The sequence below is a fragment of the Canis lupus genome, chromosome 2 (assembly GCF_048164855.1).
Source record: "Canis lupus baileyi chromosome 2, mCanLup2.hap1, whole genome shotgun sequence".
NCBI classification, from domain to species: Eukaryota; Metazoa; Chordata; class Mammalia; order Carnivora; family Canidae; genus Canis; species Canis lupus.
Window position 1 is genome coordinate 74,692,444 of NC_132839.1, and position 26,617 is coordinate 74,719,060.

The following is a 26,617-nucleotide window of genomic DNA, read 5'->3' on the forward strand; positions in this document are numbered from 1 at the left end:
CTTTACCTTTGTTTGAGGAAAATTGCGGGTGGTAAGAATTGTTATCTTGATGATGGTTGTGCCTATTGCACAGGTGGCAATGCCAGTGTCAGAGTGAATATACCTAATATCCTCTAAAATGCAGGGTCAGTTTAGAAGACTTCAGGCTAAACTTAGAAAACTGTTTAAGTCTATGATGCAGGAGCCATAATAGGTAAAAACAGGGCAGAATAAAGTCAAATCATAACTAAAATACTTAAAAAATCCAAGTGACAACAATATTCCTGGTACCTTAGGCATGCCATCACTCTCTCCCATAAGGTGGTCTATCAGCTGATTGGTCAGCAGTTCATCTTTGGCTTGACCAACCTAGTTAGGAAGAGAAAGAAACCATAAATTCAGCATCTTAAAAAACTAGGAAGGAAGAGGAGTGGAGGAAATAAATAATCTTGTGCTAAGGAAATAGAATAAAAAAATTGTAGAAATATCTGTAGTTAAGAACCTGACATGATACAAATTCAGAGTCCTTCATTCATTTATAAAGTCTCCATTAATAAAAGTCTCTCCTTAGAAGCTATAGCTTCTCTAAGTTGCTGTATCAAAAGGCTGCATTTTTTTTTCACAGACAGAATACACTTCTTGAATGTTTCAGTAAAAACTTTAAGGTAAGTGACATCTAGACAATAGGGTCCTGAGTGCAGGAACTGGGCCGTCTGTGACAACATAGCACCAACTGCTGCATCTTCAGCATTTTCAAGGGAAATGAACTTGTCCATGGCCACATGCCATCCAAAGCAGAAAAAGTATGGCTGTAGGGACCCAGAAGAGGGCAGGCAACTGGAAGTGTAGGTGGAGTTTTGGAGAGGATGCTGGCCTGGAGATCTAGATCTGAGAGTCACTTCCATGAAGGTCAGCATTAAATCACTATTGTTGCATAGTGTAGAAGAAAACTTATGTACCATATTGGAGGATGGGAATGTGTTAGTTGGAGTAACTACTGACATGAGTAGGAGGCTTAAGACTCTTGTGTCTATAAAAAAGGGGTGAGCCAAGAATACAACTGGAGGTACACTAGAGGGGAGGAATACTGGAGTATAGCACTGCCTTCACTGTATTAGTGATACAGTAAGAAAAGCCACTGGAAAATGAAGGTAATGGTCATTAGGACAAAGCAACACATGGCCTAGCTTGCTACAGGGGAAGGAATAAAAAGAAGTTTGAAAGTTCCTTGTGCAGAAGGGATTGTTGTGAATCTGTGGAGTAGAGGGGCTCTTGTGGATTTCTACACACTTGTGTGTCATCAGTGCAAGAAAGCTAAGCTTTTATAAATCTATTGCCTTTACTTTTACCATTGCCATAAGGAAAAGGACGCTCGCTGTATGGAAGAGAAATCCTTTATAGTTCCTCATGTGTATGGTTTTGGGTGAATAAGCCAGTATAGAGACATGGTTAAAGCAAAGAAAGGCTCTGGAATCAGCCTGCTTGAACTCAAAAGATCACCTGAGTGATCTTCAGGTTACTCTTGGGACCTCAATGAGGATAAAGATAATACCTAACTCACAGTTTTAAGGATTAAATAAGTTAATACCCTTAAAGTGCCTGGACTGGTGCTAAGTAAATGGTGTTGCCAGATATAGCAAATAAAAATACAGGACACCAGTTAAATTTGAATTTCAGAGGCTTGAGCACACCCAAAATGTTAGGATAGATGGAAAGGGTAGCTGGTAAGGAACAGGTGTGGCCACTAAGAATTAAAATTAAAAGGAGGATGGAGACAGAAGGCTGAGGCACACTAACATTTAAGGAGCAGAAAAGTCAGTGAAGGAGGCTGAGAAAGGACCATCTGAGAACTAGAGAAACAGTGTTCTAAGGGAGTAAAAATTTCAAGAAAGGTGTAGTATAATAACATAAAATGCTGCCATAACATGGAGTAAAGACTGAGAAGAGACTCATGCATTTAGCATGTAGGAGATCATTGGGGACCTTTTAGAGAAGGTTTATAGAAAGGTGAAGGCAGAAGCTGACTGCAAAGAGGCAGGAAGGCCCGCGACATGGCTACCGGATACTGTGAAGACCCATCTTTCTCAACCATCTCCTGGGTTCACTCAGATAATGATTCTCCACTAGGCCTCTACTACACACACATCAACACACATACACACATGCCAAGAATGTATTTCAGCAACTTGAGGGGTAGAAGATGGGGGTGGGGTTGAGGTGGGTGAAGTATGAATATTTTAAAGATATTCTTAATTATAGGGTCAGCAAGTAAGAGTGGACAGACTATAAGAAAGTTCAATTCGGGGGAGGGTGTCTCAAGGTAGAAAGGAAAGAAAAGAATGGAAGATTGGAAAAAAATTTATATCATCTATATAGTGCTTCTACTGAGCTGGGAACCAACATGTGTTCAATTCAGCAAATATTTACTGAGTGCCCACAATGTGCTAAACCCTCTATGAAAAAATGAGTCCTTGACCTTGAGGAGCTATTACTCTGAAGGGGTGATAATTGTAGTGGTAAGTGATGTTCAAAAGTACTTAGACAAGATTCTAAGGAGGGTGAAATTTCAGGAAAGGCTTATGTGTGAAGTGGGTTTTCTGTGTTGTGTAGGAGCATGAAGACAAGGGTGTATTTAAAAAAAATAAAAATTAAAAAATTAAAAAAAATGTCCCTATTACCCAAAGCAATTACAGATTCAGTGTGATGCCTATCAAAATTCTAATGGCATGCTTCACAGAACTAGAACAAATAATTCTAAATTTTGTATGGAACCACAGAAGATCCCAAATAGCCAAAGCAATGTTGAGAAAGAAGAACAAAATTGCACGCAGGAATCATGCTCCCTGATTTCAAATTATACTACAAAGCTACTGTAATCAAAACAGTATGGTACTAGTACAAAAACAGACAGGTCAATGGAGAGAGCCCAGAATAAAACCCACACATATAGGGACAGTTAATCTATGATAAAGGAGCCAAAACCATACAATGAAGAAAGGACAGTCTTATTTTTTTTAAGATTTTATTTATTTATTCATGAGAGACACACAGAGAGAGGCAGAGACATAGGCAGAGGGAGAAGCAGGCTCCCTCTGGGGAGCCCAACATGAGACTTGATCCTAGGACCCCAGGATCACACCCTGAGCCAAAGGCAGACGCTCAACCACTGAGCCAGCCAGGCGCCCCAAGACAATCATTTTAATAAAAATTGGCTCAGCTGGCTAAGTTTCTGTCTTGATTTTGGCTCAGGTCATGATCTCAGGGTTGGGAAACAGAGCGCTGCATTGGTTCCATGCTGAGAGTGGAGCCTGCTTGGGATTGTCACTCCCTTTCCCTCTGCCACCTGCCCGCTCATGCTCTCTCTCTAAAAAAAAAAAATTAAGAATAAATAAAAATAAAATAAAAGTGAACAAGATAAGTGCAGCCCCTGTCCCCACTCCCACAAACTTGGGAAAAGTGGAAAGCCACATTGAAAAGAATGAAACTAGACCACTTTCTTACACCATACACAAACATTAACTCAAAATGTATTAGGCTTAAATGTGAGACCTGAAACCATGAAATTCCTAAAAGAAAACATAAGGGGGGGGTAAATTCCTTGACATCACTCTTAGTGATGTCTTTATGGATCTGACTCCAAAGGCAAGGCAAACAAAAGCAAAAGTGAACAAATGGGATCACATCAAACTAAAAAGTTGCACAGCAAAGGAAACCATCATCAAAAACGAAAAGGCAACCTACCAAATGGGAGAAGGTATTTGCAATCTATATATCCAATAAGGGGTTAATATCCAAAATATATATATAAAAAACTCAAAATATATATATAAAAACCTCATGCAACTCAACTCATCCAAAATATATATATAAAAACTCAAAAAATATATATAAAAAACTCATGCAACTCAACAACAAAACCAACCTGATCAAAAAATGGGCAGAGGATCTGAATAGATATTTCTCTGAAGAAGACATACAAATGGCCAACAGGCACATGAAAAACTGCTGCACATTACTAATTATTAGGAAAATGCAAATCAAAACCACAATTGAGATATCACCTAACACCTATTAGAGTGGCTATTATCAAAAAGACAAGAAATAACAAATGTTGGAAAAAATGTGGCTAAAAGGGAACCCTGGTATGCTGTTGGTGGGATTTTAAATTAGTACAGTCACTATGGAAAACAGTATGGAGATTCCTCAAAAAATTTAGAACTACCACATGCCCCAGCCATTCCATTGCTCAGTATTTATTGAAATAATATAAAAACACTAATTTAAAAAATATGTGCAGTTATGTTTGTTGCAACATTTACAATAGCCAAGATATGAAAATTTGCATCCATTCATAGGATGAATAAATATGTCATATATATATATATATATATATATATACACACACACACACACACACACACACACACACATACATACATACACAATGGAATACTACTCGGCCATAAAAAAGAATGAAATCTTGCCAAATGTGACAACATGGATGGTCTTTGAGGGAATTATGCTAAGTGAAATAAGACAAAGACAGATACTATAAAATTTCACTCATATGTGGAATCTAAAACAAAATAAAACCAAACAAATTCATAGATACAGAGAACAGACCAGTGGTACAGAAAGGAAGGAGGTTGGGGGATGGGTGAAATAGGTCAACTATATGATGATGGATGGTAACTAGACCTATGATGATGATCCTTTGTAGTGCATACAGATATCGAATTATAAAGCTGTACAATTGAACCTTATATAATTAAAAACGAAATTAAGAAATGTAATCTCTGATATCTTGTTGTACCTGAGGGCAAGGAAGCTATTAGAGATTAATTAGGATTGTGTCAAAATGCAATAATCATTAACACAAAGAGACATTTGAGCATAAACAATATCAACTGCAATGGACTGAAATCAAATACGTTAAAAACCTATGATTTCACAATGATATTAAAAACAAAATTACCTCTGGAGGTCACCTACAGAGGTCATTTACAACCCCTAATGAAATAACGGATCTAGGTAATAAATATTAATGGCTGCCATTAGGTAAAAGGTTGATGGGAAACCTTATAATGGAGGGATCGGGCTGACTGCTCCAACATCCAAAAATCCATTTTAACACCATAAAAACAGAGATGACAAATTATGGGCTATATTATAGGCTGAATGTTTATGTCCCCCCTACCCAGTTCATATGTGGAAGCCCTACCCCACGATGTGATTATATTTGAAGATAGGGCCTTTGGGAGTAATTACAGTTAGATGAGGTCATGAGGGTGGGGATCTTATGATGGGATTAGTGGTGTTATAAAAAGGGGAAGGGAGAGAAATTTCCTGGAAAGGTCATGTGAGGACATAGCAAGAAGGTGGCCATCTACATGTCTGGAAGAGAGCTCTCAACCAAAATGGCTGGGCCCTTGACCTTAGCCTTCTCAGCCTCCAGAACTGTGAGAAATAAATTTCTGTTTTTTAAGCCACCTAAACTCTGTGGTATTTTGTTAGGGCAGCCTGAGCAAATTAAGATATTAGGAACCTACTTAAGCAAAATACATAAATCAAGAAAGACAATTATCATATGATCTCACTCATGGGGAATTTAAGAAACAAAATAGAAGATCTTATAGGAAGGCAGGGGAAAATAAAACAAGATGAAATCAGAAAGGGAGACAAACCATAAGAGACTCTTAATCATAGGAAACAAACTGAGGGTTACTGGAGGGGAGCGGGGGGCAGGATGGGGTAACTGGGTGATGGATGTTCAGGAGGGCACATGATGTCATGAGCACTGAGTATTTTATAAGACTGATGAATCACTGGCCTCTACCTCTGAAATTGATAATACACTACATGTTAATGGAATTTAAACAAAAATTTAAAAAAATATCCAAAGTAAACCCAAGCGAAATCCTAACAACAAAAAGATATGAGCCTACTGATATGATGAAATATGAAGTACACAGTACCATCTATGAAGTCATTTATCTAAAAAGATCAAATCTGTGTCTGATCAAGTATCTAGAATTAATTACTAGTTGGTGGGAAATACAGGAGATGGAGAAATTTGCATCCTAACTAGATGCTCAATAATATCAAGAAATGACTGTTGGAGAAATTGCAAGGCAATGCTGGAAATGTAAAATGGTTTAGCTTCTTTGGGGAAACAGTTGGGCAGTTCCTCAAAATGTTAAACATAGAGTTAACTCATGTCCTACCAATTCCTAGGTATATATGCCCAAGAGAAATGAAAACACATGTCCACACAAAAACTTGTACACAAAGGTTAACAGCAGCATTATTCATAAAAGCTCGAAAGTTAGAAGTAACCCAAGTGTCTACCAACTGATGAATGGATAAACACAATGTGGTAGAGTCCTACAATACAGTGTTATTCAGCCAAAAAAGGAATGAAGTATTAGTACATGCTACAACACAGTTGAACTTTGAAAACATTCTACATGAAAGATGCCAGGCACAAAGGTCACATATTGTATGGTTCCAGTTATATAAACTGTCTAGAATATGCAAATCCACAGATTATAATAAAGAATACATATAACACAACAATTAAGACAGTGTGGTAGTGGTACAGGGGAGACAAATCAATGGAAGAGAATACAGAATCCAAAACCAGACTCACACAAAAATGGTCATTTCATCTATAATAAATGCTCCATGGTAATTCAGTGGGGGGGGAAAATGGTCTTTTGATAAATGGTGCTGGATCAACCAGATACCTATATGGGAAAAAAAGATTCCTGACTCCTACCTCGCACCATACACAAAAGTTAATCCAGGATGGGGATAGGCATAAGTACGAAAGCTAAAGCAATCAAATCTCTAGAAGAAAACAAAAGAGAAATACCTTAATGACCATGGGATAGGCAATGACTTATCAAATAGGACTAAAAAACACTAACCATTAAAGAAAAGATTCATAAGTTGGACTTTATTAAAACTTAGGAATTTCTATCAAGACACACTGAAGAATAAAAAGGCAAGCCACAGCTTGAGAAATTTTCACAATACACATTTTGATGAAAAGACTTGTATCTAGAAATTATTAAAAAAAGTCCTACAAATCAGTAAGAATAAGGTGAGATGATATAATTAAAAATTAGAAAAAAGATTTAAAATGCACTTCAGAAGAGGCTATCCAAATGACCAATATACATATGAAAAGTTGCTCAGTAATCAGTCTTTAGAAAAATGAATTAAAACCATAATGAGATACACTATACATCTATCAGAATAGTTACAATGAAATAGACTGGTAGGTGTTAGTAAAGAGAGCAACTAAATTCTTTCACACTGCGGGTAGAGTGTAAATTGGTATAACTACTTTGAAAAAAATGTTTGGCAATGCCTGCTATGCTAAAATATCTGTATCTTATGACCTAATAATTCTACTCCTGGAAATATAAATACACCCAATAAGGCAAAGTGCTACGTCCATCAAAAGACATGAACAAATTTATGGCAACCTTATTCATGACATGCCCAAACTGGAGACAACCCAAATGCCTGTTAACAGAATAATGGTTAAATAAATTGTGGTATAGTCACATAGTGGAATACTACACAGCCACGAATAAGAATGAACTCTTGCTGCATGTAGTAACACACATGCATTAACAGACTGTTGATTGGAAGAAAACTGGACATAAAATAGTACAAAGTATGTATGACTCCATTTATCTGAAATACATAGACAGATAAAACCAATCTATAAGGACAGAAGTCAGAATTGTGGTTACCCTTGGCTGGGGGCACTGACTGGGAGGCAACATAAGAGAGCCTTCTGGGGAGCTGGAAATGTTCTATATCTTGATCTCAGTAGGGGTTTAACCAGTGTACATATCTGAAAAAATGAGTTATATACTTAGGATTTGTGTACTTTATTGCATCCAAGTTACACCTAAAAGAAAATCCAAAGGTTCTTATCTTTTATAGACAGATTTTGTACCCATAAATAAATGACATGGTGTCTGTGATTTGTTTTAAAATAATACTGGGAAAGAGGTGGGGGTATGAATGACATAAGATTGGTTCTATGTTGATGGCTGTTGAAGTCAGATGATGGGTACATGGGAACTTGTTACACTATTTGGTCTACTTTTGTATGTTTGGAAATTTCTTCAAAAAGTTTTAAAAATATTGGCATTCACAAAAGTCCGCATTAGAGTGTTTACTTACAGTTTCAATTGCCATTTCTATTGCCGCATTATCTTCTGAGCTTGGACATTTCAGGAAATGTTTAAGCGCCTGAAATGAGAATCGTATAGCAATTAAAAATTTTCAGGCTGCTTTCACACTGGGGAAAAACAAAGCTTTCACATACTTAAAGTAATTATAGTTTGTGAAAGTATCTTCCTCTCAGCCAGGGGCTTGCATAGTCTGGGTCTTAAAATAGACACTTAACAGGTTGAGTGCAGTTTAAACAATGGAAGGATCCAGCAAATCCTCTGAAGAATTTAGTTCTGACTTCTGGTGAGAGGAGAATAAAAAACCATCCCTCTTTCATTGTGAAGATATAATTATTTTCATTCATTTGTTCATTCAACAAATATTTGCTGCCCACCTGCTACTATGCATGAGATTGTGCTGGATGCTGCGGAGAATCCCAGGAAGGATATGATATGGCCCCTCTTGTATTATGCACAATCTAATTGGGGAGATCTATGTAACATGATACTATAAGGAACCAATTATTTTAAGTCATAACTGTCTGATTCCTGAACACTACACCACCACACCTATGAAGAAATTTAAGGTTATAAAAGTTTAAAAGACAAATGGGCAGTATGGCCCAGTTTTCATAGGTGCTCTGAGGAACAAAAGTTGATTAAACATAGGGATGACCCTAAAGGTGCCACCAAGGAAAAAGGACTTGAGATGAACAAGTCTGTGGTAGATGGGGAAGAGGACGGAGAGGAATCCAGGTGAGAACAGGGATGGGGAATGGCCAGCGGGAATACAGGTTTCTTCAGTGTAAACAGCTGGATGCCAACAGCTTGTTGGGAAGTTCAGGCTTCTTGATCAATTTGCGGGAATTCTCTTGTGTGCCAGCTAAGGAGTCTGGACTTTAAGTGCCCAGAAACAGTAAATAGGTGGCCAGAAGGCTGAGTTCACACACAGACATGTTTCTTCAGTGGCTGAGGTATTCTATGAATATCTGGGCCCGTATTTTAAAATTGGGAGACTGAGACTCCTATTTCTCATGAAAAATCCTATGATCAGGCACTAGTAGGACCAACTCCTGAAAGGCAAGAATTTTCTGGAAGCAGAAGCTATTTCCTTCAGACCAAACAAGTGCCACCCATTGGCCCCTGACCTGACATACAATGAAGGTACAGCTTCAATTAGTTACATCCCTTGCTGGAACACCGTAACCCCTGCTGTAGGGGTTCTGTAGCACAGAAAGTATGTACTGTCTGGGGAACAAAATGCAGGAGGAGTTACAGGGACAGAAACTAAAAACAGGGAAAGTAGAAATAATATTGTATTAATCTAAAAATAAGTGAGGTGAGTGACCCAGGTTTGAATTAAGTTGATGATCGTTATAATGAAACGGGACAGATGTCAGAGATACTACAAGGAAAGAATGTGACCAGCTGTGGGAGAGAGAAGATGATTTAAAGTTAACTCAGATTCCAGATCTGGGTGTCTGGGAGCATAATACATTTCTGGGGCACCTGGCTGACTCAGTTAATGGAGCATGTGAGTGTTTATCTCAGGCTCATGAGTTCAGGCTCCATGTTGGGCATAGAGATGATAGATAGATAAATAGATAGATAGATAGATAGATAGATAGATAGATAGATAGATAAAATATTTCCTATAAGAATTCTTGTGGAATTCAATGCATATTTTCTTGGGAAATACGAACTCGTGAATATTGGCCACACAGCAAGAAGAATTTTCCAGCCTGAAAATGTCTTTTTTCTCCTTCAAAATATAAGGCAATACTTTGATAGTCTTCATTAGTAGTATCTTCAGAACCTACAACAAAAATTCACTGAGTAAAATATCTGAGTAAAACTTGCTGACCTTTTATTGCTAACTTAAAAGTAAGATCTAAAAACAGGTGATTGAAAAAATTTTAACTGAATATCAGTGTTGTTTTCATCACAAAAACCATTCACCCTCATTATACCAAATATCAACTCTGTTCCACCTTCTTTTTACTCAACACAGGAATCAGGACAGGAAATGATGAGGCCTTTGAGAATCTAGGCTGTGGTTTGACATTACCCTTTGTGACTGTTATCCATCTTAAAGAGTCTCAATCTCATTTCCTGAAACAACAGGAACAATCAGGACCATAATCGCTATCATGATGTGCCTAGAGCTTCAGAACAGTCAGAAGTCAAACATAATACATACAAGTCTCCCTGTCTCAGCAATGCCTGGTTTAGACAACTGTCTATATTTATCACACAAGTAAGGAGATAATATTCAAGGAGCCCATAGATGCCATTTACAGATAATAACTGTTTTTCCTTTGGTTTGAAGCTTAAATATGTTAAGCACAGAAGAAGAATCTCAAATCTGCAGGAGTTCTGACTCATTGTTTACACTTACCCAGGGGAGTTGGAGGCCCATTACGATGCCAAGGTATAGTGACAGCCCTGGACTTCCAGCCCCAAGGCACACAGGGAGTTTATGAGAGAAGGGGGTAAAGAAAGGTGGAGAAAAAGGAACCATGTGTGTGATGCAGGATAAACCACATTCTTCGGAAATGGAAAAAACCTAAATGTGTTAGTCCTATGGTGATTTGTAGTGTTAAGACAGAAATGTCATCTGTCAAGTTAAACATTAATAATTCTAACGTTGCTTTTATCTCTATTTCCTTTTTTTCTTTAGCTTTTTATTTTCTCCAATTATCTGAATGGCTAAGATATTAGAAGATGCTTTCACCTGTTTGTCTGAAAGACTGAAATAAAAATTTTCTAATAAATTCTATCATCATTTCTTATGGTCATCTTGTGAATTTTTAAAACCAAATAACACAAGGGTGTCTGGGGGGATTCAGTCCATTGAGTGCCAGCTCTTGATTAGACCTCAGGTCTTGATCTCAGGGTCATGAGTTCAAGCCTCACACTGGACTCCACGCTGAGCGTGGAGCCAACTTAAAAAATAAATAAATAAATAAATAATAAACAAAAAGAAATTTTAAAAAACCCCAAATAACACAAAGGGACAAATATTTTGTGACTCCACTTATATGATGTACCATGAATAGTCAAATTTATAGAGACAAAGTAGAATAGTGGCTACTAGGGGTTGGTGGACAGGGAAGTGGGGAGGTGCTGTTTAATGAATACAGGGTTTTAGTTCAGGATGATGAAAAAGTTCTGGAGATGAGTGGTGGTGATGGTTGTACAATAATGTGAATGTACGTAATATGACTGAACTGTACATGTAAAAATGGTTAAAATGGCACATTTATGTTATATACTTTTTCTACAATAAAAACAAAACAAAACACTACCACAAATAACATTATGTATGGCCCATAAAATGAGAATCTGAAAATTATTTCAGTAGTTTCTAAGAATAATTGCAAGCAAGGGAAGAAAACCTATTAGCATGTGTTCTCAGACTATAAAATTCTCTTTTGGACTTTCTTTTGGAAAACCACATCTGTGTATATCACTCTTCATCAAAGAATAACCATATAATCTTAATTTGTAAGTCACTTTTAAAAATTCATGAAAATATTTCTTAGAAAATTCTTTTGTGTTTTCTATCACCTTCATTTTGGAACTTTGTTTTACTACTGGTTGACAAACAGAATTTGGGAAATCTGGCCTCTTTTAGAGGTTACCCAAAAACCTTAATTTTTGAAAATGGTCTTATAATTCCATTTCACCTTTAAGACGGTAGGAATCTTGAAATCTAACAAGTAACATATAGATATGCATGTATCTACGTATAAATGGTGTGTGTGCGTGTGCTTATGGGCATGCCAATCTGATAATTAGATTCTAAGGGTCAAGTATTTCTATGTCACAAATCTTTAGGAGAAATTTGGGAAAACAATGGTATTTACCAATAATGTCTGCATAGATTTCCATTTTGTTGTGCTGCTGAGCCAGTGTGAAAGCTTCATTATTACATTTAGACATAACGAGAAACTGGATGGCAGACCCGTAGTCACCCAACTGTAGGAAAAACCTAAAACAAAGTACTTTAATCACCTTGATTCATGTAAAATAAGTTTGTCATTTACAAAATCAAATCTTTTTGCAACTATGAGAAACCACTTAAAAATAAAAATTAGGGATCCCTGGGTGGCGCAGTGGTTTGGCGCCTGCCTTTGGCCCAGGGCGCGATCCTGGAGACCCGGGATCGAGTCCCACGTCGGGCTCCCTACATGGAGCCTGCTTCTCCCTCTGCCTGTGTCTCTGCCTCTCCCTCTCTCTCTGTGTGACTATCATGAATAAATAAATAAAATCTTAAAAAAAAATTAATTAAAAAAATAAAAAATAAAAAAATAAAAATTAATCAAACTGCAGTTCTACACACTACATATGCTTATATTTGAAAAATGAACTCTTCCACTCTACCAGAAACAGACTGAATTTAAACACTTAGACCTACCAAAAAAATGAAAAGGAATAAATATTCCCTTTGAATGTATTTATTTGATGAAGGGAAGGGGCACTTTCTTTTAAGGCTAGTTTTTGGAAGTCCAAAAATAATGCATTCTGTTACCTGGCTACCATTTTGGCGCCATCCAAAGACTGGGTCTCTCTGACAATACTGACAGCCTTTTCGGGATTGTTGAGGTGATCCAGATAGATGCGGATTACGCTGTTCCATTGTTTTGCATTCTCATAAGCCACAACAGCTTCTTTGTATCTATAAGAAATATTTGGTTCAGAAAAGCTTTCTTAACATGCCACATTTGGGGGGAAAGTGTCAATAAATTGGACAGTTTTTTTACTGATGGTGGTTGCTTATTTTTCTTGAAATATATATAAATGAAATATATATAAATATATAAAATGTGTTCTTTTTAGAGGTCTGATAAACTAACAGTAAAGTGTTAATATCAAATTGCTTTTTCTCGTCTAAACCGTATCATTTTTTACACTTTGCTTTTTTTCCTCACTGTGCTGTTGTTTTTTGAGTAGGAATGGAAATTTATTTTAAAGAAAATACAGACTATTTCACATTTATGGATACAGCTGAGGGTGACAGAGAAAATCTTTGCACGTTGACCTCTAGATGGAGCTCAAGACTTCTCTTCCAGACAAGCTCTCCAGCTCTTTCCCTTTTAACAAGATACTTAGTGTTATATCTGTTTCCTAAGGTTGCTTTTCTAAAAGTAGATGGTACTGACCTTTAAAAATCTTTTAATGTCTATTGCCAAATAATTTTCCAAAGGCTATAGAAATTATACTCCCATCAATCATGCATACAGAGTACTTTTTTTTTTTTCAGAGTATGTTTTTTTTTTTTTTTTTCAGAGTATGTTTTGATGATTTGGTGATTAGTTTAAAATCTTCCATGATATTATAGGTTAAAAAATAACATACTGTCACTTTAGCTATTATTAGTGAGGTAGAACTTTTGTTGTTTGTATGAAAAGCAATTTCATAATTGTGTTTTCTACTCTGGGATTCCTTGACTTTGAATTTCTTATATCAAGTTGCAGGGAATCTTTGTATATTTAGGATATTAACTCTCCACTGCAATATCTTGACACTGTTTTGCAGCTCATACTGTGCAGTCATAGGTGTGGAGTTCATATTTCTTCACTGCTCTTGTCTTCTGCATCTGTAAGTTATTCCTCTTAATAAAATGAGGATCACTTTGTTTTAATGCCATATTATATCAAAATATCAACTTTTAGTATTTAACTCTCAAAAGAGACAGTAGCCTCTATATCTGAACACACAAAAGATCAATTGAGGGATATAAGATATGGGAGAAACTGAACAGTCTGGCACTTCAGGCCTGGCAAAGGGTAAAGATGTTTTCTTCCTCCACTCTGCCTTTCGTAGAGGTACAAAGGTGGATGGTTAATTTATCAAACTTACACAGTGCTTTCAATTTGTATGAATTTGAGACAACGTACAAACCTTCCATCTGCTTCTTTTGCTTTGGCATACTGCAGGTGAATCTTTGGGGAAGCAACACGAGGCAGAAGCTCACCAACTTTTGCCCTAAAATGTAGGTTTAGGACAATAATGTCAGCACTATATTCACTCCCAAAGTAGCTCCTTACAATCAGATGTTTTTTGGATTCAAAACACAGTTCTCATGATCTTTAAAAAAAAAATCTTGCTTCCTACGGATAAAAGCAGACATAACTGCTTTTCCTTATGACACCCACCCCTGTCCTCCTTCTCTGTGAGAAAATGAAGGTTAGTTCATTAGCTCTTCGAGGACAATAGGGCTATTTTCCCCAGTAATGTGTCTGATCAGGGATGTCCCCACACCAAACTGACAGGATGTACTGTTTTTTTTTTTTTTTTTTTTGGAAAGCAAACTATGAATATGAACTCCTCTAAGAAGAAGGAGAAAAAGAGAAGAGGGAACAGGATGTACAGGCAGGAGGGCAGACCACCAGGACCCATTCATTTCCACACCTGCTCAGAACAAACTGTAGCAAATTCTTACCAATTCTTACAGCGGATGTAAACAGAGGCTGCTTTGTCAAAATAGAGACCTTTTTCATACAGTTGGGCTGCTTCTGAAAATTGCTAAAGTAATATGAGATTATTAAAACACTGAATTTGTTACATATAAGATCGCAGGAATATTTATTCAGAGAAAAGTATACCTTCATATTCTCCAAGATAGCTCCACAGTCTCTTTTCAGGACCCTGCTGGGATGCTTCAGGGCCTGGTTAACTCCTCGGCGTATGTCTCCCATTCGTATGGACATCTGGGCCACTCCAGCCAGACACAGTTCATCATGTTCCTGGAATTATCAGGCAAATAACTAACAAATCAGACCCTGAGTTATACTAATGTATTTCAGCCAAACAATTACTTTCTCAAATGAGCCCAAATGTTACTTCCATTAATCCTTTCAGGCAAATCTCTCAAGATTATGAAATAACACTGAATCCTTTTTTTTTTTCCTAAATCACCTGTTACAAAGTTATATATATATTCAGAAGTCTACATCTTTTCAAATACCATATAATTTCACTCATGTGGAATTTAAGAAACAAAACTGATGAACATAGGGGAAGGGAAGGAAAAATAAGATAAAAGCAGAGGGGGAGGTAAACCATAAAGACTCAACTCTAGGACAAACTGATGGTTCAGGAGGGGAGGTGGATGAGGTAACTGATGACAGGCATTAAGGAGGGCACTTGATATAATGAACACTTGGTGTTATATAGAACTGGATTCACTAAATTCTTCCTCTGAAACTAATAATACACTATATATTAACTAACATGAATTTATATAAAATAAAAAAAACAACTGAGGGTCACTGGAGGCAAGGGGGGTGGAGGGACGGGGTAATTGGATGATGGACATTAAGGAGGGCACATGATATAATGAGCACTGGGTATTATATAAGACTGATCTATCTCTGAAACCAATAATACATTATATGTTAATTGAATTTAAATAAAAATTTAAAAATGTTTCAAAAAAAAAAGTCATCACCCCCCCCAAAAAAAGTCTAGATCTTTTATGTTTAAGAACAAATTTTTACTATCCCTTGTCATAATGCCTTGTATATCTTTGTATGTCTTCTTGGTATAAAATTTTATATAACAGGTAATATACACAGCATAAATGCTATGAACAAAATTATGGAAAAACCATTTATCAAACTGAAGATTTCTCTACTAGTCATGATTAAACATTAAAAACTTTATGTAGGGACCCCTGGGTGGCGCAGCGGTTTGGCGCCTGCCTTTGGCCCAGGGCGCGATCCTGGAGATCTGGGATCGAATCCCACATCGGGCTCCCGGTGCGTGGAGCCTGCTTCTCCCTCTGCCTGTGTCTCTGCCTCTCTCTCTCTCGGTGACTATCATAAATTAAAAAAAAAAAAAAAAAAAAAAAAAAACTTTCTAAAAATAAAAACTTTATGTAAAATTAAAATTGTTTAATTCATTAAAGATAACTAAATAACTTTCAAGTAACTAATCTGGACTAGTGAAATATAATGTCAGATTGCATCTTATGTGAAGCAGCATATCTGGTGGAACACTGTGCGATGATGGAAATATTCTATATCTGTTTGGTCCAATATGGTAGCTAATAGTCACAAGTGGCTATTGAGCAGTTGAAATATGGCCAGTGGGACAGAGAAACTGGATTTTATTTTATTTTTTTAAAGATCTTATTTATTTATTCACGAGAGACACACACACAGAGAGAGAAAAGCAGAGACACTGGCAGAGGGAGAAGCAGGCTCCATGCAGGGAGCCCGATGTGGGACTTGATCCTGGGTCCCCAGGATCATGCCCTGGGCTGAAGGCAGCACTAAACCACTGAGCCACCAGAGCTGCCCGAGAAACTGGATTTTAAATTTGATTTAATTTTTAATAATTTAAATAGCCATGCAGTAATAGTTACTGTATTCACTAACACAGATGTAAGAAAGCACATAAAATATATGTAGCCAAAGAAAGTATCAAAACCCGAGTTACATGGGCAAAGGATATGATCAGGCAATTCATTAAAAAAACAAAAACAAAAACAAAAAACCATATGCTTGACCAATAAATAAAACATGCTCAGCTTCACTAAAAATAAAATACACACAAAATACCTTTGTTTTGGCTTATGAATTGGTAGATGAAGATAAATGATAACATTCTGTGTTGTGGGAAATGTGGGGGAAAACGAACACTGTCATATATGGCCAGGAGCTGTGTGAGTTGCTATAAATTCTTCTGGAGAGCAATTTGACAATAAAAAAAATTAAAAGCATACATTTTATGACCTAGAAATCCCATCTGTAAGAATATGTCCTTCCGAAATACTATCTCAGGTAGTTATTGATACATGCATACTCGATAGAATATTCATTGCAGTATTTTGATAGTAAAAAAGCAAAGACAATTATAATTCAATAAAAGAGTAGATTAAAAAATTGTGCTATATATTAACAACAGAATATTAGAAACTCTTAAATGATTAAAATTGATTTGTATGTATTGACTTCAGAGACCATCAAGAAAGCAGAATGCTGCTTTTCGTAGAACAGATTTCAGTTGATCTTTGCTAAATGAATAGAAACGAATGATTTCATATTTAGTAAAAACCCACATTTCATACATATTTGTATGCTTACAAGAGATTCTGAGTGGAAATATATAAAACTATTAACAGTGGTTACCGGGCAGCCCTGGTGGCCCAGCGGTTTAGCGCCACCTTCAGCCCAGGGCGTGATCCTGGAGACCTGGGAAAGAGTCCCACGTCAGGCTCCCTGCCTGGAGCCTGCTTCTCCCTCTGCCTGTGTCTCTGCCTCTCTCTCTGTGTCTCTCATGAATAAATAAATAAAATCTTAAAAAACAAACAAAAAAACAGTGGTTACCACCGATTCGTGTGATAGAGGAGAGAATGGTGGATTCTCCTTTCTCATGTTACACTGTAGCGATTTTTAAAATTGACTATAATGAAATTGTATTACTTTTGTAATAAAAATTCTAGATATAAAACAGGAAATAAAAAGATTTTCAATCTTTGCAAGACATCACGTAAAAACATCAATTTTTACTGCAAAATTTAGCTTCTTGAGCTAAAATTCTGGGATGGGAGAATGAGCTGGAATAGTATAAAGTACATGCTTTCCAGGATCATCATAAAAGATACAGTGTGACAGATGAAATGGCAGAAAGGACTTTTATGGACTGGGAGTTCACTTTACAGTGGTTATTGAAACTTTTTAAAAGAGTGAAGGAAAAGCCTCGTGAATATCATAGTTAGCCTGTAAGTGGGAAGGGATAAAAATTTTACTTCCAACATTAATAAGCATCTCATGTTTAGCATACAAGGGACGATGTATTTTTTTCATACTGATAAAAATATTTTCATCTTTAGTTTGTAAGTGTTTTTAACTGATTTAACTATATCCTTGAAAAAGAGCTCACCTACTAGATATTGAGTAAATAAAATGCAATTCACAGCATGGCTTTTTAAATAAAACTAACAAACCTAAAGATAATTAAACATATCTTTATTCAAGGTTACCTTATGATCACCAGTTATTCCTTTCTCATAATGAGCCAAAGCATTTACATAATCACCCCTGAAAGAAAAATCAGAGTGAATTTTAATACATATTGAAATATCTCATTTCCATATACAATATTTAAAAGATAATCTTTGTCACTGAGTTGTTTGAGCTCACAAAAGATGTGATACACAACATATAAGATATTGTTTCAAGTGTAGTTCATTATTATTTTGCTACTTTAAAAATAATTATAGGAGTGCCTGAGTGGCTCAATTAAGCATCCGACTCTTGATTTCAGCTCTGGTCATGATCTCATGGGTCATGAACCTGAGCCCCATGTTGGGCTCCAGGCTAAGCACAGAGCCTGCTTAAGATTCTCTCTCTCCCTTTCTTTTCTTTTTTTTTTTTTTTAAATTTTTATTTATTTATGATAGTCACACACAGAGAGAGAGAGAGAGAGAGAGAGAGAGAGAGGGAGAGGCAGAGCCACAGGCAGAGGGAGAAGCAGGCTCCATGCACCGGGAGCCCGACGTGGGATTCGATCCCGGGTCTCCAGGATCAGGCCCTGGGCCAAAGGCAGGCGCCAAACCGCTGCGCCACCCAGGGATCCCTCTCTCTCCCTTTCCCTCTGCTCCCCCACCTCACATGCACTCTCTCTCAAAAAAATAATTATTATAAAGCTGGATTATGCTACATTGTAGGGTACTTACTTTGTAGTATGTTAGGCATTTTGGGGAGCTACATTAAATGTGATGGGCCACTTTTGGGGGGAATCCTTTGTGTTTAAAAATTATTTTTAAATTTCAAGTATAATTAACACACAGTGTTATGTTAGTTTCAGGTGTATAATAATTCAGCTATTCTATACACTCCTCGGTGCTCATTATGATAAGTGTACATTGCATTTCTCAATGTAATGACCCCTTTCCCTTCAGCACAGAAATTTTGTGCTCTAAGACTGTCACCCTCAGGACACAGATGGAGGGCCAAGGCATTTGTCCCATATGTTATACAGTAAGTTTGCAATCAGTCCTTTTTAATATATAAAATTACTTTTTTTTTTAAATAAGATTTTGTTTTTAAATGATCTCTACAGCCAACCTGGGACTTGAAATCACAGCCCTGAGATCAAGAATTGCATGCTCTAAAAAAAAAAAAAAAAGAATTGTATGCTCTACCAGCTGAGCCAGCCCAGGCGCCCCTACAGAGTCACTTTTTAAGGGGCAGATATGTAAATTTAAATTTAAACTCAATTTAAATTGAAGTTGAGTACAAAAGAATTAAAATCTCTAAAAAGTTTTAATTTTTAAAAAATAAAATTTCAAATAAGGTATCGTGGTTAGAAGTGAAGGACTACTTTTTGATAGAATAATTTCTAGAGCTATAATTTGGGTGTCAATATTGGCAATGAATCTAAAGTCTGCACGAAAAAAAATAAAGTCTGCACGAAAATAAAGTGTAACTACATAAAAATATTTTAAAAAGACTATTAGAACCATATTTTCTTTGTTCAAAGATCAATACTTTTCCACATTTTATTATTTTTGAAATTGGAAGGTATAATAAATGTCAAAAGAAATTGTCCAGTTGTGATATAGTTGTTATTGTACATACCTGTGTGAACTTAATTTGCAAGTAAATTATTCAATTGAATTCTCTCTATGGGTGTTCGCATTGGTAGCACCAACCATGGCTGCACGTGAGCTTAAAAATGGATCTTAATTGCTTCTAAAATTACACCTTTATGTAACAATGAAATAAAAATCTACAGTCTGTCAATTAAGACTACTGACAATTATGACTGTGGAGCAATGAAGAGCACCAGAAAACTCTAAACTCTATTGGAATAGATTATGGAATTTCCCAAGGTAGGAGAGATTTGTAAAGCCTAGTCATGCAACATGAAGGATTAATTACTCAAGTGCTGAATAAACTTCCTGTAAAAAGCTTCTGGCTTGACTTTCTTTCTTTTTTTTTTTAAAGAATTTATTTATTTATGAGAGACACACACAGAGAGAGAGAGAGGCAGAGACATAGGCAGAAGGAGAAGCAGGCTCCCTATGGGGAGCCCAATGTGGGACTCAATCCCAGGACTCTTGGATCATGACCTAAGCCAAAGGCAGATGCTCAACCACTGAGCCACACAGGCGTCCCTGGCTTGACTTTCAATGCTAATTTTTATCCCCACACAATTCAGTTAAAAGAAAAACTATAACTTTAAGCAAACAGAAGATGTAGACCAAATTCTGTTTTTTTTTTTTTTTTTCAATATGAGTTGAAATTTTACTGCAAATCCTCAAAGTGTTCAAAGAGGTCACGATCACAAACACAGGCTATGAAAAGCAGTACATCAACCCGGTGCTACATGTAACTGTTGCTCGCCCAACGTGATTCAAAACAGTATTTAGACTAAGTGTAGAAAAGGCTGACACTCAGACTTCAATTTTGATGCTGGAAATAAAAGTACACAAAGGCCTGGACAACCCTTCATTAGTGAGAAAAGACATTTTTTGGAAGTACATATACATAGCTTTTTACCCTCCTCTTTCAAAAGATTTTATTTATTTATTTATGAGAGACACACACACAGAGAGGCAGAGACACAGGAAGCGGGAGAAGCAGGCTCCCTGCAGGGAGCCTAATGTGGGACTCGATCCCAGGACCCTGGGATCATGACCTGAGCTGAATGCAGATGCTCAACCACTGAATCCCCAGGCGTCCCTGCTTTTTACCCCTAATAAGCAATTATTAAATCAATGGAGGGCCTTCTAATTTGGAATTGGAGATACTCAGAAGTTAAATACTGACTGAAAAACAGAAAGATAAGGACTTACGTGAATTCAAGCTGAATAGCATATTCTTTTGATATAAACGGTATCTGGTCTGGGGCTAACCGCTTGGCCAGTTGCAGGGCACTGTCCCAATGCTGTAGATCCCTTCTCATCTATTGGGAGAGAGAGACCTTAATTTCAAATGAACAAATTACTTTGCATAGTCACCACACAGTGCTAGTTTTACTAGAAGCGATTAGAAAAACTTTTGTTTAAAAAGTGGAACTTGATCTTGGCAAGGATAATATATTACTAGAGCACACATTCTCAGTATACTTGAAAGGGGTAATATTGGTTCTGGGAGAGCAAAAATGTCTTACTATTACAATGGTTTGTGGTCTTCCAAAACTCAATCCTACCTAAAAAAAATTATCCTTTATTATTTAATTTCTACCATAAGAAAAAATTAAACTGAATTAAAATGAATCCAATCAATTAAGATTAATTTTTATTAGAGGGGAGCTAATAAAAAATGAGAAATACTTTACTATAGGAATTGATGTTATTTTCTGAGAAAATGTGAAGCTATATTACAACATGAATAACAGACATAAATATAAAATGTGAACGTGTCTTTCTTCCTGGTTCTTATGGTCTTTTATCTGCATCTGGCACACAATTCCGAACATAAACTAATCATTAGAGAATCTTTTACAGTTCACTCTTCACTTTATTCACCCTTTGTAAAGAATTAATAACAAGTAATATTTTTCAAGTGCTATTATTTGCCAGGTACTACTATTCAAGGGCATTAGCTTGTTTACTTTTTCCAACTGGGCCTTTTGCAAGAAACCTTCCTTGTACCCATTTTAGAGATCCAGAAACTGAGGCAAAGAGAGGCTAGTTTTATATACAAAGTTATACTGCTAGTATCTGGCAAAGCTGAGCAGCAGGGCTGTGCCTCTAATCCCTTTACGTAGCTAACTCCTCAGCCTTCAAAGTTAGGTTAAAGGAATGACACTGGGAAATCAACACCTCAAATCCTTTACAAATCCAGTAGCACACAAGTGCTCACAGCTAAATGCAGAAGAATTAAGGGGACATTTTTGCCCTCATATGACAACCATATTCCTACTTCCATGCGTACTAGTAGTCTAAGTTCTGAAAATTTCTCAGGGTGTCCCTAATTATTACAAATAATGTAAAATTATTTAATTTTTTTTTTGTTAAAACACAATTCAGTTTACTTAAAATTTAAAAATGAAAATTCGCTGTAGACCAATGTGAGAAAATGAAGTTGTAAAACTAATACCAAGTATGTTTTCAAAACACCTCCTCTAGGTAGTTGTGGAAATGCTGATTTGAGGTAAGATAACATTAATGACAAAGAGCAACCATTTTGTGTCTTTACTACTGATCAGGTCTAGCCTCATTTTTAAATTTTTACAACAACCTGTGGGCCAGATATTGTTACCCCACTTTAGAGAAAGAGGACGTAGGACATAGAAAGGTTAAATAAGTTGCCCAGGGTGACAGAGCTGGGATCTGAACCCAGACATGTCTAACCCTAAAGTTCATGTTCTTAATTGCTATTCTATATAGCCACTTCACCCTACAATTGAGCTAGGTCCTTCCCTCTGTTCTAGTCCTTCCCCTGTAATGCTCACCTCTGGGAAAATAAGGTCCTTATTTCACCTCTTAACACACAAGAGAATCTCATTGCCAAGTAAAAGATATGTGTATCTCATTTTCCCCATTTCAGAAATGGAGAAAATAACTATCTCCTGGGATTATTGTAAGGGTTAAATTAGTTAAAATACATTAAGTGCTTAGAAACGTGCCTGGCACCATGTAGGCTCTCAATAAATGGTAGCTGTTTCCGTGTGTGCGTGTTTTTGTAAGTTACATAATCTGTTCTCTTTGGACAGAGTAAGACTTTAAATTATTTGGTAATGTTACAATAACATGCCTTTTATGGTTCCACAGAACACAAAATGAAAGTACTTTTGAAGTTAATGAATACTCCAGGGTTCTTAAAGCTTTCTGAAATGTCTAAATTCCAGGAGTGGGAAGGCATGTGGTTTCTGGTGCTGAGAAATTTTAAATTTTATTTTTTTTCATTCTTTTTTAAGATTTTATTTACTTATTCATGAGAGATCCAGAGAGAGGCAGAGACCCAGGCAGAGGGAGAAGCAGGCTCCATGCAGGGAGCCTGATGTGGGACTCGATCCTGGGACTCCAGGATCACGCCCTGGGCCAAAGGCGGGCACTTAACCACTGAGCCACCCAGGCGTCCCAAATTTTAAATTTAATTTTAAATTTTTAAGGGGGATCCCCCCGTTGCATGTTCTTCCCATCCTTATCCACTGCCATACCTCCAGGGCAGCAACAGGACAGCTGGACGCAAGGTACAGGTCCTGAGCCAGGTTGAAGTCATTAGTAAACATGGCAAGATGTCCTGCCAAAAGATTGTAGTCTTCTATTCCCTACAAATAAAAGCAATTTTAATGAGAAGGAATACAGGGTTTCATTTCTTTTTTTTTTTATTATTATTATTTTTTAAAGCTTCTGCTTAGTAGGAAGTAGTAACGTTTCATTGGTCAATTTGCTGATGAGTTAGGGAAGACTCACTGCAGAAACTTAAAATAATTGAATAAATACCATTTAGATCCTAATACAGTAAGTCTCATGAGATGCTGTTTACCTTTATCTGTTCCAAGGACATCACTATGCCCACATTTCCAATTGTCCGATAGACGCGAATTGCAAACTCCACTTCCATGTGATGGAGACAAGCTCTGGCCAGCTCATTCCAGGCAGTGTGATCGTTCAGAATTTTGCACATTTCCCAAGCATCTGAAAACCTAGCATTTGAATATGTTGGTTTAATTGGGGAGCTCTACTTGACCCCTAGTTGGTAATTTTCAGGTTATATATAATTTAATGTTAGGTCTTAAATTCTGCAAAACAGTTCTTCATCCTTAATCATCATTTCCAAATTATAGAAAATTGCATAAACTTTTCTTTCTTTATTGTACAGATACATGTTTTTTTTTTTTTTTTTGAAAAAATTTTTTTAAAGATTTTATTTATTTATTCATGAGAGACACACACAGAGAGAGAGGCAGAGACACAAGCAGAGGGAAAAGCAGGTTCCATGCAGGGATCCTGATATGGAACTTGATCCCAGGACTCCAGGATCACTCCCTGAGCCGAAGGCAGGTGCTAAACCACTGAGCCACCCAGGGATCCCCTCTTGAATTTTTTACTAATCTGAATCTACTCTGTGTAATGACCTCCATCATTAACAACTAACTCTTTTTATTTGTTTTTGGGTTTACTTCACACATAGATGAAAATATTTCTGTTCTCACATAAATCTAATGCAGTACTCTCTCTGTTCCTACATATTGGGAAGTTTAAAACAGGGGCCAGCAACTATGGCCTACACTCCAAATCCAGTCAGCTGTCTGCTTCCATGACCGAAGTCTGGGTGGAACATAGCCACTTGGCCTAAATTTTTATGGACTGTCTTGGCTGCTCTTGTGTTACAACGGCTTGAGTAGATGTGACAAATATTTCATGGCTTTTAAAGCCTGAAATGCTCACCATTTGGTCCATAACAGAAAAAGCTTGCTGATCTCTGGTTTTAAAGCACAGCCACAAATGCCAATTGAACTTTTTGTGGGACTGCTACATCAAAGAATGTATTACATCTATTCACTTATTGCATTTTCCCACCCAATGTGCATTTATTGAGCACCTTTTTTGTGCCAGAAACTGTGTTTGGAACCAAGATACAAAGATCAAACACACATTCACTGTCCTTTAGGTGGTCATGACTGGGGAAGGTGGAAGAGACAGATAAGTCAACAGATGACCCTGACACAGTGTGACAGAGGTTAACTGAGTGCTTCTAATATGTGAATCTGTGCCAAACACTTTGCATAGATTCTCTCACTGTGTTACCCTAACCACTAAGGAATATTATAATTTCTCCTTTATAGATGAGGAAGAGTGAAGCTCAGAGGCCTCCCAAGACCAGCCCATCACATAGCAGGAGGGTGCAAAGTGCTCTAAATCACTGTGTTTACTGCCTGGAGGCCATTCACCAGGAGGGCCCGCAACCCAGGCCACCAGAGTTTAGGGGGCTCTGGGGAAGGCATCCTGGAGCAGGAGAGGCCTCAGCTGAATGTGAAAAATAGAAGTTACTGCCTACAGACACAGAGGAAGGACATTCCAGGAAGGGAAAGCTGTATGTGCCAAGGCAAAGAATCATGAAAAATATCGAATTCAAGCAGCCAGCAGAACAGAGAGGGAGTAGAGGCACAGTTGAGACTAGTAATAAAACAAGGATCTAATATGTCCTGAGGTCCCTGAGGAGGAGGGATTTCTTCCTCAAGGCAATGGGAAAGATCTCCAGCAGGGGGGTAAGAGGATCAGACTGATATTTTCAAGTGTAGTGAATAAATGAGATTGTCATGAGACTATCAGTAGAGAGAGCAGTCAGGGAGTGGTTCCATTATACATTACTCTGAGTGGGGGCCTGAGTTAATGGGGGAGTATGGGGTGGGGGTGGGGGAACGGAGAAAAGAGTCTGGTGTGTGGGTGTGTGTAGGTATAGGTGTGTGTGTGTTGGGACATGTACACATGGGATTAGGACTAGGGGAAGCGAGGGGGCTGGGGAAGATTAATTGTTTTATTTTATTTTATTTTATTTTATTTTATTTTATTTTATATTAAGATTTTATTTATTTATTCACAAGAGAGACACAGAGAGAAAGAGAGGCAGAGACACAAGCAGAGGGAAAAGCAGGCTCCATGCAGGGAGCCGGACGTGGGACTCGATCCCAGGTCTCCAGGATCACGCCCCAGGCTGAAGGCGGCGCCAAACCGCTGAGCCATTCAGGGTTTCCCAGATGAATTGTTTAAAATAGAGCAAATCTGAGGGGTTCATGGGCTTCCGAACACACAATTGGCAGGCAGTGGTAAATATACGTTTAAGTGAAAGATGGACGTTTTGGAGTCAGCCTCTTATGAATGCTATTGAAGCCATGTAAGTAGAGGAGATTCATTCAGAAAGAATCATTAGAGAAGAGAAGAGGGGGCTCATGGGACCCTGAGGAACAGCAACATTTAAGACATGGTCAAAACCACAAAGAAGACTCAAGGTGGCTAGAATAGGTAAGACAAAAAAGCAGAAAAAGGAAATCCCAAGCAAGGCAAAACCAAAATTCTTATGTTGACATTAGGATACTGTTGAAACAATAGGTTTATTAGAATTTCACAGTAAGTATGCTATTTGGGCTTAGTACAACAGTATTTCCTTTAGGACTTACATACATTCTCACCTGGGCCTCACAATAATACTGTAAACAAGATAAATACTATCATCTCCATCTATTTTAATAGGATTTGACCTTTAAAATCACAAAAGCAAATGAGACGCTCCAGAGAAGTGTTTTGAGTCCTACCTCTTGAGCATTAAAGTCTGTGTCAGCATTTGCCTCAGCTCATTAGGCCCCACATCTTTTAAACTGTCGAGGAACCTGTGCGTGCTCAGGTACATGTTGTTGATTTTTCCACTCTGCGTCTGGCAGGTCAGCTCTCCATTATATAACAGCAAAGGTTTATGAGAGAAGGGGACTTTGGTGCCTCCAGCCAAAATGACCTTGGATCCTTAGATTTTAAA

The 26,617-nt window shown here is 37.3% G+C and overlaps 1 protein-coding gene across 27 annotated transcripts in view; it reads right to left on the reverse strand.

Moving 5' to 3' along the window:
- WDR19 (WD repeat domain 19) overlaps window positions 1-26,617 on the reverse strand; it is a 172,412-nt gene that overhangs the window by 106,099 nt on the left and 39,696 nt on the right. For all 27 annotated transcript variants that reach the window (XR_012021683.1, XR_012021674.1, XR_012021656.1 and 24 more), the window contains exons 17-29: window positions 26,400-26,604; window positions 23,630-23,789; window positions 23,301-23,411; window positions 20,989-21,098; window positions 18,169-18,226; window positions 14,786-14,926; window positions 14,623-14,705; window positions 14,082-14,165; window positions 12,709-12,855; window positions 12,044-12,168; window positions 9,878-9,990; window positions 8,185-8,253; window positions 271-348 (exon numbers count right to left, since the gene is read on the reverse strand). Coding sequence is in view for 9 of the 27 variants with exons in the window: in XM_072807342.1 (XP_072663443.1) it covers window positions 271-348; window positions 8,185-8,253; window positions 9,878-9,990; window positions 12,044-12,168; window positions 12,709-12,855; window positions 14,082-14,165; window positions 14,623-14,705; window positions 14,786-14,926; window positions 18,169-18,226; window positions 20,989-21,098; window positions 23,301-23,411; window positions 23,630-23,789; window positions 26,400-26,604 (1,484 nt within the window). In the remaining 18 variants the exon portion in view is untranslated. The remainder of the gene's footprint in view (window positions 1-270; window positions 349-8,184; window positions 8,254-9,877; window positions 9,991-12,043; window positions 12,169-12,708; window positions 12,856-14,081; window positions 14,166-14,622; window positions 14,706-14,785; window positions 14,927-18,168; window positions 18,227-20,988; window positions 21,099-23,300; window positions 23,412-23,629; window positions 23,790-26,399; window positions 26,605-26,617) is intronic.